This window comes from Elephas maximus, chromosome 21 (assembly GCF_024166365.1).
Source record: "Elephas maximus indicus isolate mEleMax1 chromosome 21, mEleMax1 primary haplotype, whole genome shotgun sequence".
Lineage (NCBI taxonomy): Eukaryota > Metazoa > Chordata > Mammalia > Proboscidea > Elephantidae > Elephas > Elephas maximus.
The window spans coordinates 38,356,307-38,372,513 of NC_064839.1; the positions used below are offsets into that span (position 1 = coordinate 38,356,307).

General features: G+C 40.3%; 1 protein-coding gene across 1 annotated transcript in view; it reads left to right on the top strand.

Moving 5' to 3' along the window:
* PMFBP1 (polyamine modulated factor 1 binding protein 1) overlaps positions 1-16,207 on the top strand; it is a 27,639-nt gene continuing 11,432 nt past the window's right edge. The window contains exons 1-10 of the mRNA XM_049864758.1: positions 1-219; positions 5,940-6,110; positions 7,218-7,328; positions 8,801-8,927; positions 9,037-9,194; positions 11,244-11,463; positions 13,925-14,114; positions 14,291-14,444; positions 15,232-15,399; positions 15,675-15,812. Of these exons, the coding sequence (XP_049720715.1) occupies positions 16-219; positions 5,940-6,110; positions 7,218-7,328; positions 8,801-8,927; positions 9,037-9,194; positions 11,244-11,463; positions 13,925-14,114; positions 14,291-14,444; positions 15,232-15,399; positions 15,675-15,812 (1,641 nt within the window). The 5' untranslated portion in view covers positions 1-15. The remainder of the gene's footprint in view (positions 220-5,939; positions 6,111-7,217; positions 7,329-8,800; positions 8,928-9,036; positions 9,195-11,243; positions 11,464-13,924; positions 14,115-14,290; positions 14,445-15,231; positions 15,400-15,674; positions 15,813-16,207) is intronic.

Below are 16,207 nucleotides of genomic sequence, written 5' to 3' on the forward strand. Positions count from 1 at the left end.
CTCTATGAGGAAGAAATGGGAAGTCATAATGAAGAGAACACAGGGGAGAAGCTGCATATAGCACAGCAGCAACTTGCCTTGGCTGGGAACAAGATTGTTTCCCTAGAAAGGAGTTTAAATCTCTACAGGGATAAATACCAAATGTCCCTGAGCAACATCGAGTTACTAGAGTGTCAAGTGAAGATGTTGGAGGGGGAGCTCAACGGAATCGTTGGTCAGGTAGGGTTTAAACCAGACCTCTCAGACCACGAGCTCTAGCAAGTGGACATGCTCCCATGTGGTCCCCTGTAACAGTCCCAGCCTCCTCCACTGGAAACCCATACCGTTAAGCAGACATCATTTCGAATTTTGTAGCCCTCGGCTTTTGACCTTCCAGCTTTGACATCTCCTTTAAGATTGCTCCTTAGCAATCTTGAGGTTCCTTAATTAACATAAAGAGCTATCCTCTTCAAATTAGGAAGAAAGAGAATTACCAAATGAGCTACCAAACCTTCTATGTTCTCAGAGCGGTTGGGGGGAGGAAGAGTGATGAGTGAGGACACCTCTAGATTACAGGGCTCAGGTAAACCATGACTTCAGGATTGAACAGGAAGAGAAAGCCAGGGGACAGGAGGAAGAAAACCAAAACACTTGTATTTTTTTCTTTCTTTTAATGGCCCTTGTTTCTTTTTTTTTTTTTTTTAATTATACAAGTAATACAATGATATAGTCTCTATAGGCAGAAGTATGGAGATTAAAATGTGAAAGCCCACTTTCAGCCTCCTTCGCCACACTCTCCTCCCCCTGGGCAATCACTTAAACAATGTCTTGGGAATCTTCCTGGGCTTTTTGCCATGCAGTTATATGCACAAATGGTTAGGGTTTTCTTTTTTACGTAAATGGATCCCATACATGTGGTTCTATAACTTGCTTTTTAAATGTATATCTTAACAATTTCATTTAGTTGCTACCTTGTATTATGTAGTATGGATGTACCATTTATTGACCTGTTTTTCTCTCTGTTACACACAAGCTGCAATTAACATCCTTATTTCTATAGAGTAATTTCCATTATGCAGATGACACAACCTTGCTTTCTGAAAGTAAAGAGGACTTGATATACTTACTGATGAAGATCAAAGACCACAGCCTTCAGTATTGATTACACCTCAACATAAAGAAAGCAAAGATCCTCACAACTGGACCAATAAGCAACATCATGTTAAATGGAGAAAAGATTGAAGTTGTCAAAGATTTCATTTTACTGGGATCCACAATCAACACCCATGAAAGCAGCAGTCAAGAAATCAAAAGATGCATTGCGTTGGGTAAATCTGCTGCAAAGGACCTCTTTGAAGTGCTGAAAAACAAAAATGTCACCTTGAAAACTAAGGTGCGCCTGACTCAAGCCATGGTGTCTTCAATTGCCTCACATGCATGCGAAAACTAGACGATGAATAAGGAAGACCGAAGAAGAAATGGCACCTTTGAATTGTGGTGTTGCAAAGAATATTGAATATACCATGGACTGCCAAAAGAAACAAGTCTATCTTGGAAGAAGTACAACTAGAATGCTCCTTAGAAGCAAGGATGGCGAGACTACATCTCACATACTTTGGACGTGTTATCAAGAGGTATCAGTCCCCGGAGAAAGACATTATGCTTGGTAAAGTAGAAGGTCAGCGAAAAGGAAGACCGTCCACAAGATGGATTGACACAGTGGCTGCAACAATGGGCTCAAGCATAACAACAATTGTGAAGATGGGACTGGGCGGTGTTTCATTCTGTTGTACATAGGGTCATGAGTCAGAACCAACTTAACAGCACCTAACAACAGCAACAACAATTTCCTGAAGTGGAATAGCTGGGTCAAAGGATATGCTTATTTTTAATGTTTAAAGATACTGCTAAATTATATACCAAATAGGCTCTACTGGTTTACACTTTTACTTAAAATAATTGGAGTGTATTTCACCACATCCACACTGTATTTTTCAGTCTTTTTAAGTTATTCTACACTGATGGGCAAAATAAAAAAAGTTTTCTCATTACAACTTTCATTTGCTTTAGCTCTAATAGACATGAAGCTGACTCTGACACAGATTAGTGTGCAGGATGTTTTTAGGGAGAGTTCTTGGTATCAACACCTGTGAAAGGAAGGAGAAGGAAATAGGATTGGGCAGAGGGAGAAACTGAGCTGTGTGAAAGCCTCAGCCCACCCCATGAGACACTCTGGGGCTGGGATGGACCTTCAGATCCATCCTAAATTAGGGGGAGGGAACTGGGCTTTATACCTCTATGCTGATCACCAGTTATGGGATGTGAGTTGCCCCTAGGAGCAGGAGTGACCTTGGGCAACACAGTTTTCTCTCGCTGAGGGCTGTCTGCAAGCAGCACTCCCAGCAGCTGGGGGATTATGTCTTCATTCCTGAAGTGGGTCTGGAAGATACATCCCAGTATGTACCATGCAAACAAAGTACTGAGCACTGTTCATAAGTATGTCAGTCACGTGGATCTGTTTTATGCATTATTTGTTTAAATCATTTTCTCATTTTTATTGGGTTGTTAGTCTTTTTTTGTACTGATTTATAGGAACTTAATATATTACAGATAATAATGATTCATTACCTATCTTACAAATATGTTCTCTTAGTCTGTAACTTTTTGTTTTACTTAATTAATGCTATTTTTCATCATACAGAAGTTTTTCATTTTTATGTAGTTAAATCTGTTAGTCTTCCTTTATAGATTCTAGGTTTTATGTCTTACTTAGGAAGGCCTTCCTCTACTCCCAAGATTATAAAAATGTGTATTTCCTTTTAGCACTTTTATAATTTTATATTTTTATCTTTAGTTCATCTAGGATGTATGTATAAAACTCTAATTTTATGTCTTTATAAATGAATCTCCATTGTCCCAACACCATATTGAACAACCCACCCTTTCCCCACTAATTTGAAATGCCTGATTTCACTGATTTGAATCACTGATTCTTATATACACATGGCTTTCTGGACTCTCTTTATTCTTCTGACCTACCTGCTAGTTCCTATACCAGTCTGAGTTTTTTTAGTGACTTCAATTTAAAGTAACTTTTGATAACCTCATTTAAGGCAGGTCCTCCTTTATGGTTCTTACTTTCAAATTATATATTAATTTGTGGGAAATATGCCCTATGGAACATAGTATGTGTCTCCTTTTATTCAAGTTTTCTTATATGTTCTTCACTAAGGTTTTACAGTTTTCTTTATAGATCTTACATATTTCTCTCTAAGTTTCTTTCTAGGTATATTACAGTTGTTATTGCTTTTGTGAATAGGATCTTTTTTACATTTAATTTTATTAATTGCTAGTGATATACAGGAAAACCATGTATTTTATCTCTTATCCTGCCACCTTACTGAGCTCTCTGAGTTGATTTTCTTGGATTTTTCTAAGTAACTTCCCCTTTCAATATTTATAAACCTGCTTTTCCATCTTGCTGCATTGACCAGGACCCCCAGAACACTGAAGAATCATAGCATTCTTGCCTTGCTCCTCACTTTAAGGAAATGTTTTTAAATATTTCACCATTAAGTATAAGATTTGCTCTTGGCTTCTTGACAATATCCTTTTTCAAGTTTAAGATGTACTATCTACGTCTAGCTTATCAAGACTTTTTGTCAAGAATTTTATCATACTTTTTTAGCATCCACCAAGATGATACAAAGTATTTTGTTTTTCCTTTAATGAAGTGGATTATATTAATCGATTTCCATAAATAGAACAATCTTTACATTCCTGGGATAAACCCTATTTAATCATGATATATTATTATTTTAGTAAACTGCTATACTAAATCTTTTAAAGTTTTATTTTTGCATCTATTTTCAAAAATGAGATTCGTTTTATGACAAATTTTTGTGCTTTCATCTCATATTGATGTGTGGACTATGCTACTTGTAATACAAAGAGTTGGAAACTTTTATCTTTTTCTGTTCTCTGGAACTGTTTGTATAACATAGAAAATATCTGTTTTCTTTACTATTACAGATACAGCCAAGTTTTACCCATTACTTAGCTCAGCAGTATACACCACATCTTCTGCATTCTTGGACCTCTGCCTTGACTGTAATAACCCTTTGTTAATTCTTTCAGAAACGGCTGTGGGCGTACAACTTCTCAATACGGCTGTATCTGAATAAGATTTATTTTGCCATCATCCTTGAGTGCTAGTTTGGCTGTGTATAGATACTTTCAAAAGCATCTTCTCTTCAGTCTTTGAAGATATTGCTGCATTGTCTTATACCGTCCAGTATTTAAAAGGGTTGTCAGATATCAATCTGTTTCTCATTCTTTGTAGGTCACCTATTTTATCTCTTTGAACCCTAGAGGTTTTTAGACTCAGGATGGTTTTAGTTTGCTTTTCATTAAGCCTCTCAACACTTAACTGACCCTTTTAATCTAAATACTTAACATTCTTCTTCAATTCAGGAAATTTTTCTTCTATTACTTTTAAATTAATTCCTATTTTTTATCCTGTAATATTAAAAAAATATTAGAACCTGTATATCTTGTCTTTCTGTTTCTTAACTTTTCTATTACACTTCCTATTCCTTTGCTCTTTTACACACTAAATTATATATATAATTTATGGTCAATTTTAGACTTCTGATTGACCTTCCTACAGCATGCTCATGGGCAGCTTTCATGCTCAGCAAACACAAACTAATTCTAACTTTGCCTGAAAAAGAGCAGTTAGGGAGGCAAGTTCAACAGGGAAAGGAACTACCTTCCAAACTAGAATGTAAAGTGTAAATGAATGAACTTTTTACTCTCGTTATTAGTTCAGACAAATGAGAGGGTAGTAGCCTTCATACATGATTTCAGATGATCCAGGGAAAAATTAAAAAAAAAAAAAAAACCTACGTTTTAGGAAAAGAGGCATACCCATATATTATTGATGAGGGTGTCACTTGGTATAATCGCTTTGAATGGCAATTATGTAATATTTATCAAAATTTGAAATATAATATCCTTTGTTCTAGCAGTTCTACTTTATGAATTTAATCTACACATATACCAGAACAGGTACTCAAAGATTTATGTACACAAATATTCATTTCAGCTTTGTTTTAGCAAAATCCTAGAAATAATCTATATGTCCATCAGCTGGGAACTAGATAAACACATTTAAAAGCAATTAAAAAGAGCAATATAGAAGCACGTGCTATCATGTATAGATCTCTAAGACATCTTGTGGAGTGAAAAAAAATCAAGTTTTATGCTTTAAAAAGACAATATATGTATTCTACAGATACATTTCTATGTATGTAAATGTACAGATAAAGTTCTAGAATGATATGCACAAATTGTTATCACTAGAGTACAGAGCAGGGACTGGCATTAGAGGTGGTGGTCAAAAAGAAATTTAGACTTACTTGTAATGTTACCATATTTTATAAAGTTAAGATAATTGTACTATTTGTATAATTTGAAATTATTTTTTTTGAAAAAGAGCAAGACAGATCTACAGGTAATAATTTGGAAAATATCTAAAATAAATTGTGAAGTGAAAACACAATGCTTAAAGTAGTGTGTAGATTTTTAGTTGTGCTGGAAAAAAAACTAGGGGATTATACACACTTATCCTCAAATATGCATAAAATATACCTGGAATGATACCAAAAAAAACTGATAATGTGGACTGTCTTGGAGGAGAAGACCTGAGTTGTACAGAGTCAGGATGGAGGAAAACTTACTTTTGTGAACTGTTTTGTGAACTTGTGAACTGTTTCAACTTTTTATCATTAAGTATGCACTGGCTGAATTTTTTTTTTCTTTTTTTGAGGAAACTATGATTCACAAATATGAATGTATACTTTTAGAATATAGGTCTAGAGATTTTCCATGCTTAAGGTATTCTGAAGTTAGGTCACAAATTGTGAACAAAACCAACCTATTATTTTTAAATATCTCAGGAGCCCGAGAACAAGGGGGATCATCCAAAGGTGCGTATGTACTCTTCTCCCTGCCTGATTCAAGACCATCAGGAGACCCTGAAGCGACTGTCTGAAGTCTGGCAAAAGGTCTCCGAACAAGATGATCTAATCCAGGAACTTCGAAATAAATTGGCCTGCAGTAATGCATTGGTAAGTGCTGTCTTCTAAAACATTCTTCTCAGATACCCAAAGTAAAACCGTGAGGAAAGGAAGGAGGGAAAAGAATCACCTAAATCTCTTTTACCAAGACTCTTCAAATGTCTTATACTATACCTTATTTTTTAAAAACTCTGATCATAATGTAGAAGTACATATGTACTATATTATCGGTAATACCCTGAGTGAAGTGAAAAAAAAAAAAGAAAACCCCAGCCCATTGTGGTCGAGTCAATTCCTACTCATTCTACTCTGTTGTCATAGGACACAGTGGAACTGCCCCATAGTGTTTCCAAGAAGCACCTGGTAGATTCAAACTACCAACCTTTTGGTTAGCAGCCATAGCTCTTAACCACTACACCATCAGGGTTTCCAAGTGAAGTGAGGGAGGGAAGAATAAGTGGAGAGGAGATTTTCACTTCTTATTTTAGATGCTCGGCTTTTGTTTGAATTATTTTCAACAAACAAAAATTTCATTTTTTTTTTAATTTTCAAAAATAATTACATACACACTCATCTTCCTTCTTTAATTCTTGAATCTTGAATACTGTCCTTTGGTAATTACCATATTTTTACTCAAATAGCACACACCTTCTACATTTGATTGTCAACCACTCCCTCGCTCCTTTTGCCCATGAGATATTTTCATAAGCTCCCGCTATGCTAATTTTTTACATGTTGCTGCAAAAAAAAAATCAATATAGCATGCTTACAAAAATACCTTGCAGGAGGGAGGGAGCAGTTGGCAAACAAATGTAGAAGGCACATGTTATTTGCGTTAAAATATGGTAGTTTTCATCTTTCCATCATAGCCTCCAAAGAATCTTCTCCTGCCTCATAAATTGGGCCACACAGAGTTCAGGAGACAGTACAAAACGTGGCTACTGACAACTCTAGACAAATCATTCTCATGCCTTAGTGAACCTTGATATAAAATCAAGAACATAATTCCTTCTCCCTATCAACCCCACAGGAATTACGTGAAGAATTATGTAATGCTATGACAAACTTTAAGCTTTAAAGAGGAACACCCTGCAGAAATAGTAGTAATAAACACGTTACACTGGTAATTCAGCATAACTGACCTGTGTTCATTTCCAGGTTTTGGAGCGTGAAGAGTCTTTGATAAAATTACAAGCAGACTTTGTTTCCTATAAAGCCACGCACAGACATCCTCCTTGCTCTTCCGAAGACTGTGAAGACGTGAAAAAGGTGGCCAACTTTTGCTTATTTGTCCCTAGTGGAGTCAAGCAGCGCTGGCTTTGATTTTGGGTTTTTCTGCTTAAAATTTCTGTGACCTTGGCTGGCACTGTCACATTACATGGTATACATAATATATGCTAAGTCTCAGATAGAAGGAGCTGAAAAGTAGCAAATTTATGAAAGAGTATATAATTTAATCCCCCCTCCTTTTTTTTAAAACTCGATGCTTGCAAAATTCAAAGCAATCTCAAACGCTGATTCTAATCATGAATTAGCATTTAGACGATGTAAACAAATGTCAAGATTTGACGAACCAATAGTCAAAACCCTGAACGTGGGTCAGGTTCCACCGTAGGTGAGGTCTTAAGTAAGTCATGCCTGTAACCCAAGATACAAGGCAAAGCCAACCACACAGGTCCTGCTGTGGGCAGATGATGGCATACCTGCATGCTCCAAGATGTGATACTGAAATATGGCCAAAGGGGGATGGCAGAGGGACCAAACAAGACATATAAGCTCCCCAAGGGCTCTCCTAACTGGGGAGAGGCAGAGACTCTTCCCTTTCCAGGACTTCCTGGTCCCAGAAAGTTTGATGAATGAGGAATCAATATTGGACTTTGTGGTTCCTCCATGGACCTCTGTCAATATTTTTTTTAAAGGTCAGCTCCACATTCCAACCTACGGCAAGATCTCATAACACTCAATTTTTAAAAGCCATACAGACCTCCAAGAACCAGAATACACCTTCCCCAACCGTTTTATATTTGCTATCCAAAGCCTTCATGTTACCTGAATGTTCTATTAGAAATAAGACTATCCATATCACAGTTTACTCCAGCAGTCCTCTCCTCCCCTAAACTGGCACAGCTGGCATGAGGCTTTGATTCCCTGCAGGGCTCATGCCTGGGTCTGTGGTGATGGCTCTGTATTTCTCCAGCTGTCACTTCCTGTCTTCATGCTGCAGCCCTCCTTCACTTCAACTCTGAAATTATGAAAATAATGCTCCCCCCGCCAAAAAAAAAAAAACACCCAGGCATCCCCTAATGCCCAGGCAACTAATTGCTCCTCCTCATCCACATGTTTTTGCCTTCTCTTGATTAAAGCCCATTCCCCTCTCCTTCGGGGTAGAAGCCAAAGTTCTTGCCAAGGGACTATAAGGCCTATGTGATCTCACTACCAACGACCTCTCTTTCCTCCTCCTGTTCTACCATCAAAAAGGCCTGGCAATCTGCTTCCACTAAAATTGCAGCCAAGAAAACCCTATAGAGCAGTAACACATGTAACACATGCAGTCACCATGAGTCTGAATTGACTCTAGCAACTAACAAGAGTAGTCACTCTGCATTCCTCCCTTTCCCAGGCCCTGCAACCACTAATCTATTTTTTATCTCCATGGATTTGCCTATTCTGGACATTGGACATTTTAGAAAATGTTCTCCCCCCAAGTCCTCATCCTGCCCTTCTCTTCTTTCATCTGCCAGATACTGAAGCACCTGCAGGAGCAGAAAGACAGCCAGTGCCTGCATGTGGAGGAGTACCAGAACCTTGTGAAGGACTTGCGGTTGGAGCTAGAAGTCGTGTCGGAACAGAAGAAGAACATCATGAAGGGTAAGCCACGGTTGGTGGGTTGCATGGGGGGAACTATAAGGAAGCTAAGCCCTCCTCTGAGCTAGGAGGGGTTGAGAGGAGGGCAGTGCTCTGTCTCATCCCATTGTAGACATGATGAAGCTGGAGCTGGAACTGCACGTGCTACGAGAGGAGACATCTGCCCAGATAGAGAGGAAGGATAAGGAGGCCTTCCACCTGCAACAGCGGCTGCAGGAGATGGAGTGGCGGTTCTGTGAGATCCAAAAGTTTGCTTCAGAGAAAGACAGGGTGAGGCAAGAAGCAGTCTGGTGGGAGACCCCAATAGGGCAGGTGTGAGGCCTAAGGGCTGTGCCTGGGGGATAGCCAGAACTGCAGTCTCCAGCCACTGTAATGGACTTGGGATCATCAACACATGCCCATGACATGTGGCTCTCAGGCCCAGAGATAATCCTGAGCCTTTCTCTGGTATTTCTTATAGCATGAATCAATATGATTAGCCAGGGACCATAACAGAGACATTGACTCTTTACAAAAGAGGTTCTTCCCCAGCCCTGCAAGTTACCAAGAAAGTTTGGGGCACATTTACTTGCATTGTCCCTCATACTTTTTTTCTTTTTCTATAGAGGAGGGAACTACTATAAAAAAATGTAGTAGTTTCTTAGCTTTACTAAGAATTTCAAGGAAATTTTAATCTTTTTAATTACAAATATCTTATGACTATGCAAATCATGTAGTTTGGAAATACTGATGGGGCTATGTAGCATTTATCCTATAGTATTAACTTTTAGGAGTCCCGGAGTGGTATAAAGAGCCCTGGTGATGCAGTGGTTAAGAGTTTGGCTACTCAAGAGACAGAAAGGGCCACATAAACCAAAGACTACATCAGCCTGAGACCAGAAGAACTAGATGGTGCCTGGCTTTGACCGATGACTGCCCTGACAGGGAACACAACAGAGAACCCCTGAGGGAGCAGGAGAGCAGTGGGATGCAGACCCCAAATTCTCAGACTTAATGGTCTGACTGAGACTAGAAGGACCCCAGGGGTCATGGTCCCCAGACCTTCTGATAGCCCAAGACAGGAACCATTCCCAAAGCCAACTCTTCAGACAAGGATTGGACTGAACAATGGGATAGAAAATGATACTGGTGAAGAATGAGCTTCTTGGATCAAGTAGACACATGAGACTATGTTGGCATCTCCTGTCTGGAGGGGAGATGAAAGGGCAGAGGAGGTCAGAAGCTGACCGAATGGACACGAAAATAGAGAGTGGAGGGAGGGAGTGTGCTGTCTCATTAGGGGGAGAGCAATTAGGAGTGTTTAGCACGGTATATAAATTTTTGTATGAGAGACTGACTTCATATGTAAACTTTCACTTAAAGCACAATAAAAATTAAAAAAAAAAAAAAAAAGAGTTCAGCTACTAATCAAAAGGTCAGCAGTTTGAATCCACCAGGCGCTCCTTGGAAACCCTATGGGGCAGTTCCGCTATGAGTCAGAATCAACTCGATGGCAACAGGTTTAGTTTTAGTTTGGTATGATGTGCCAAGACTCGACGGCACTGGGTTTGTATGATGTGCCAAGCACTGTTCTAGGCACTAAGAATATAACAAAACATACAACATCCCTACTCTCCTACAGCTTACATACCAGTGGGGGGGGAGGGGGAGACAGACAACAAACAAGTCAACGAAATTAGTGTATAATGTTAAGTATTGATAAATCCCTATAAAGAAAAATAACTCAGAGTAAGGGGATGGGGGGAGTAGTTTGGTGGCTGTTTTATACAGAGTGATCAGGAAAAGCCTCTCAGATAAGGTGACATTTGGGCATAGATTTGAATGAAGTAAGGGAGCCACCTAGGCAAAGGTCTTGAAAAAGAATATTCCATGCAGAGGGAATAGCAAGTACAAACACTCTGTGCCCTAAGCCTACTTTGTGTGTTCCAGGAGGCCAGTGTGGCTGAATGGGGTGGAATGGATGGTAAGAGGTCAGATCATATAGGTAGCCAAGGACCAGGTTATGAGCATTCCAGGAGGCTGTTGTAAAACTTTGCCTTTTTTCTGTTTGAGATGGAAGTCACTGGAGGGTTCTGCACAGAGGAGTAAGAAGGTATGACTTATACTTCAAAAGGACCCCTCTGGCTGCTCTGTTGAGAACAGCCTAGAAGGAAGCAGGGGTGGAGGCAGGGGCCACAGTTAGGCTTCTGCAATTTCCAAGAGAGAGATGAAGGTGGCTTATATGAGGTTGGCTTAGATAACAGCTCACGACAATCTCTAGCTGATTTCACTATGCTGCCATTCAGGCCTTTATCAGCATTCACATTTTACTCCTCTTAGGCCCTCCAAGAGAAAGATGAAAAGCTACACAAGCTAGAGAAGGAACTAGCACAGAATTGGGATGCCCTCAAAAACAAGGAGATGGAGCTCCAGAAGCAGCAACTCCTAGCAACAGAACGCAAATTGGATGCTAATCAGGACAACTGTGAGGCTCTGCGTGCAGAGTTCCAGAAGCTGAAGAACAGTCTTGAAGAAGCCAAACAGCAGCAGAAGCTGGCTGGTGAGGCTCCCAGCAAGTAGCTATCCCACTATGCTTCTAACTCATTGAGTTAGAACAGCCCCCGTCTCTTTCTAAATTGCCACTACCCCCCATTCCCCAATTTCTCACTCCAAACCTTCTCTGGTCTCATCTTACATCTCCCAGAGGTTACCACCTTCTTAAACTCCTTCACTCACCCCCAACTGCACCTCTTCTCAGAAGACACCACCACATAGCAGGCACTGTGTTTGGGAAAATGAACTCCTGGACTCACACACCCCACAGGAAGAATAGGGCTCTGTACTGACTGGAGGGACCTCAGAGGTCATGGCCCCTGGACTCTTCTTAGCCCAAAACTAAAACCATTCCTGAAGTCAACACTTCAGACAAAGATTAGACTGGACTATGAGACATAAAATGATACTGGTGAGGAGTATGCTTCTTAGCTCAAGTAGACAGACACATGAGACTACGTGGACAGCTCCTGTTCAGAGGCGAGATAAGGCAGAGGGGAACAGGAGCTGGTTGAATGGACATGGGAAATACATGGTAGACAGAAGGAGTCACATTGTAGGGAGAGCAACTAGGGTCACATAATGATGTGTGTATAAGTTTTTGTATAAGAAACTGACTTGAATTGTAAACTTTCACTTACAGCACAATAAAAGAGTGTTTTTGTTTTTGTTTTTTGCAAAAGAAAAAAAAAATAGAGCTCTGTCCTTTGCATCTTTGTACTACATCCTTCATCACACAATTTCTCTTACCTTCCCTGGTTTTTGGATTGCTCTCTCTCCTTTTTTGCCTCTGAGCACATTCTCTTCAGAGCTTGCACTATGGGTTGTGTCCTCACCTCTCTGCTGAAACTGCTTTCTTAAGGGTCACCAATAACTTCTTGCCTTGGGTATAGGATTTCTTTTGGGGTGATGAAAATGTTCTGGAATTAGATACGGGTGATGATTGCTGAACTTTGTGAACATACTGAAAAACACTGAATTATATACTTTAAAAGGGTAAAATTTTTGATATGTAAAGTGTATCCAATTAAAAAAAAAAAAAATCTAAAACCTGACCTTCTTCTTCACCTCCTTTAACTCCGTGTCAGTGTGTGACACTAATGGCCACCTAAGCCTCAACATTTTTTTATCATCTTTGGAGACACAGCAGATCCCTTATTCTCCCACAAATCTTACCATTATTTTCTCTCCTACCTGCCCCCCCGTCCCAACTATAGTTGTCCCTCCTCTAAGACCTTTTCCCCCTCTCTCTACACTCATTCTTTGGAGAACTTCCCTCCTCGTAGGTACATTTCTCTTCAGATGACCCTAAAAACTGAGAGCCTCAGCCCTGACTTCACACCTGTGGTCAGTCTTATCTTTAAGGAGTTGCTCCATCTGGGCAACACCTCTAATTCAACATTTCCAATTGGAACCTACTATCTTCGCCCCTAAAAAAAAAAAAAAAAAATCCTCCTCCACTCTTCTTCCAAAATGTGTCATTATTTCCGTAATTACACCCTTCTCTTTTTGGTACCCAGGCTAGAAAACTTGGTAGAGAAAACAGAGATGAAAGTGGTGTTTAAAGTAGAAACTATAGTAGAGAGTACTGGATGTGGAAGCATGTAGGGTGTAGAGGAGCACCAATAAGCAACATATTTGGGTGCTTTCCCCCATACTCAGTGGAGGCAAGGATGTCGACTAAAAGGACATTGCAGGAAATCTTTCTCCATTCTGATCCATTCCGATTTTCCTAACGCACTCTTCCTTTATGCCAGCTCCCTGCTTCAGAATTCACTAAGTTAAGTGTAAACATTTCTTTTAGACTTGCAAAGTCCTCCAAAGCCCCCTCTTATCCACCCACTTACTCAACTCTATTTCCCACCATTCCTCTTCACTTTCCTTTCCAATTAAACTGGTCTCTTTTCACCCGCTTCCCACAGACCTTCCCCACTCCCTCCACCACGTGTTCACCTAGCAATTCTCCCACTTGGGATTCCCTTCCTCCTACTTCCTCTAAGGCTCAGCTCAACTTTTGTTCCTCCATAAATCCATCTCCAACTATTCTGAAACACATTGATCACTCTTCTTGCATTTACAGTCATATGAATTAAACATTACAGTGTTCTCTACACCAGGTTGGCCAGTTATTGCTCCCTCACTAGACTCTAAACTCTACAAGGGTCAGGACTGGTCACTGAGGACATAACAAGACACACAGGAGACACTGAGCATTTTCTACCAGTTTGCTTAATTTTTGTGAAGAAGGAGTCCATGGCTGGGGGTAGTTGAAGAAAGATAATTTAATAGCACTCTTTAGGAGTGATAACGAAATGAAGAGAAATGAAGATAGACTAAGAATTGAAGTAGGTCAAAAAATGAAAGAACAGACTCTTGGGACAGTCTCATTTGAGAGTCTGATCTATGAGAGCTTCATACATGCTCCCTTCCCACATGCATATGCCCCGGCTTGTCTCCTGTCTCTGTAGCTCAGCAAGCAGCCCAATATAAAGAGCAGACCTTTCTGGCTGAGAGCAAGCTGGAGGATTCCCAGAGGAAACTTCAAAGTTATATTGCCCTGGACAGGCAGAAGGAAGATACCATCCAAGAACTACAGAAAGACCTTCAGAAGCAGCAGGAGGAGTTCTTGATAGCAAAAGAACAACTAGCATCCAACAGGTACCATGGGCTCACACCTAGAGAGAGGCCATCCCTTGTGAGCTGACCAGGGCCACCTATGGATAGGTGCCCAGGAGTGGGACAGGACGGACTCCCCATGGGATCATCTCCACAGTCTCCAACACAAGCACTAAAGTCCATCCTCCTGTTGCTTCTGGTTTGTTATTTTGTTTTAGGAAACAAATAGATGAGCTGACATCAGAACTCTCTGAGGCCAAGAGGAAGTTTGAAATTTCAGACAAAGAAAAGAAGCAGCTTCAGAAGACAGTGGATGAGCTGGAAATGAAGCTGAATGACACCCTAGAGCGTATGAAACAGATTCAGCACCAGGTATGAAGGGCAAGTAGGCAGCCAGCCCAAACATGTCCTTTGTCTAAGATTAAAATATATTGGGCTTTATTCAGGATGATGTCACCACCAATCTATTCCAAACTCATTGTCCAGAATTTGTGTTAGAATGGTAAGTCCCCCACTCAGTACCAATTGTCACAGCCAATAATAGGCATTTCCAAGGGTTAAGCTTAGAAGTAGGCACAGGATGATGTTGTTCTGTCTAGGATTTGAAAGCTATCCTTGTCATTCAATTTAAAGTCTTTGATGTCTGAATTATTCTTTTTTGTTCTCTTCTAAGTTTTCTTTTTTTTTTTTTTAACTTTATTCAAAGTATTTTATGTGAAAAGATTTGGTGGGTAAGTGGGAGAGAAGGTTGATGCCATAGGAATTGGATCTATAAATTAAATAAATTGGCTTACTTAACTTTGGACATGTTATCAGGAGGGACCAGTCCCTGAAGAAGGACATCATGTTTGGTAAAATAGAGAGTCAACAAAAAAGAAGAAGACCTCAACGAGATGGACTGACACAGTGGTTGCAAAAGTGGGCTCAAACATAGCAACAATTATGAGGATGGCACAGGACTAGGCAGTGTTTCATTCTGTTGTACAAGGGTTGCTATGAGTTGGAAGACACTTGACAGCACCTCATGACAATAACAACACATAACTATGGAGTTTTCCTCATATTTATTCCAGCCACTCCCTGTGTGCAATTGTTTATATTTTTTCCCAAATACAATATAATCTAAGACTATCTTCCAGCCCAGTTTTTATTTTCTCAGAACAAAGAGCAAGCCTCCACCAAAGACAGTCTAGAAGATGAGCTTCAGGAGGTAAAAAGGTTACTGGAGGAGAAACGGCTGCAGTTGAAAAAGAGCAAAGAACAGGAGAAAATGCTGGAGCAAGAACTTGAGGCATCCCGACAGGAAGAAAGAAAGAGAGAAAAGATGGTGAGAAAGAGAATCTGGGGAGAGTCAGGGTCATGAACCCGGGGGCAAAATGAACCTAGCCAGTCCTCAATGGGTGCACAAGCCTTGGGTGCTCAGACAGCAGAAGAGAAGGGAGGACAATTGTGGGAAAGCAGAAAAGGTGAGTGAGGAGGAAGAGGAGGCCTAAGATTCTGCAGGGTGGAGAATGGAGCCCCGAGTGAGGGGAGGAGCGGAGCTTTTATAGGAGCTTGTGGTTACACTTCTTTTGTGGACTTTGTTCTTGAATCGCGGAGCAGTCTAAGGACAACTTGAGGAAGCTGCAGGAGGAAAATGAAAATCTCCAAGCAGAGCTGCTGAATTATTCTACACAACTAGATACCTCTGTCAGCAAACATAACAGCACCCAGCAAACTGTCCAAGAGCTGAATAAAGAAGTGAGTAGTAGATAGGAACCCTAGAGGGTGAGAAACTTGAGCCCTGTGACCCTTGTCCTGAACCTGCATCCATCTCTCCTCCACCACAGAAATGCAACTCACTGCCCAGCCAGCTAGCTGTCAATGCCTCCTATGGCACCTGCAGCTCCACCCTTCTCTTTAAAGTAGGGTAACCTTCAGCACCCAGTTGCTGAGCCAAAAATATGTTTCTTTCGCATGTTTTAAAGAAACCAAGAATGTTTTCTTTAACATTTAGTGGAGCCCTCAAACTACCTGGGCTTTGGTATCAGTCCTTCCAATGTTGCATGTTAGACCAGAGTTGAGTGAGTCCATTGTTCAAGGCAATTTTCTAGGGAATACTTCCAAAACAAGTCCTAAAGCACAAAAAAGGGATT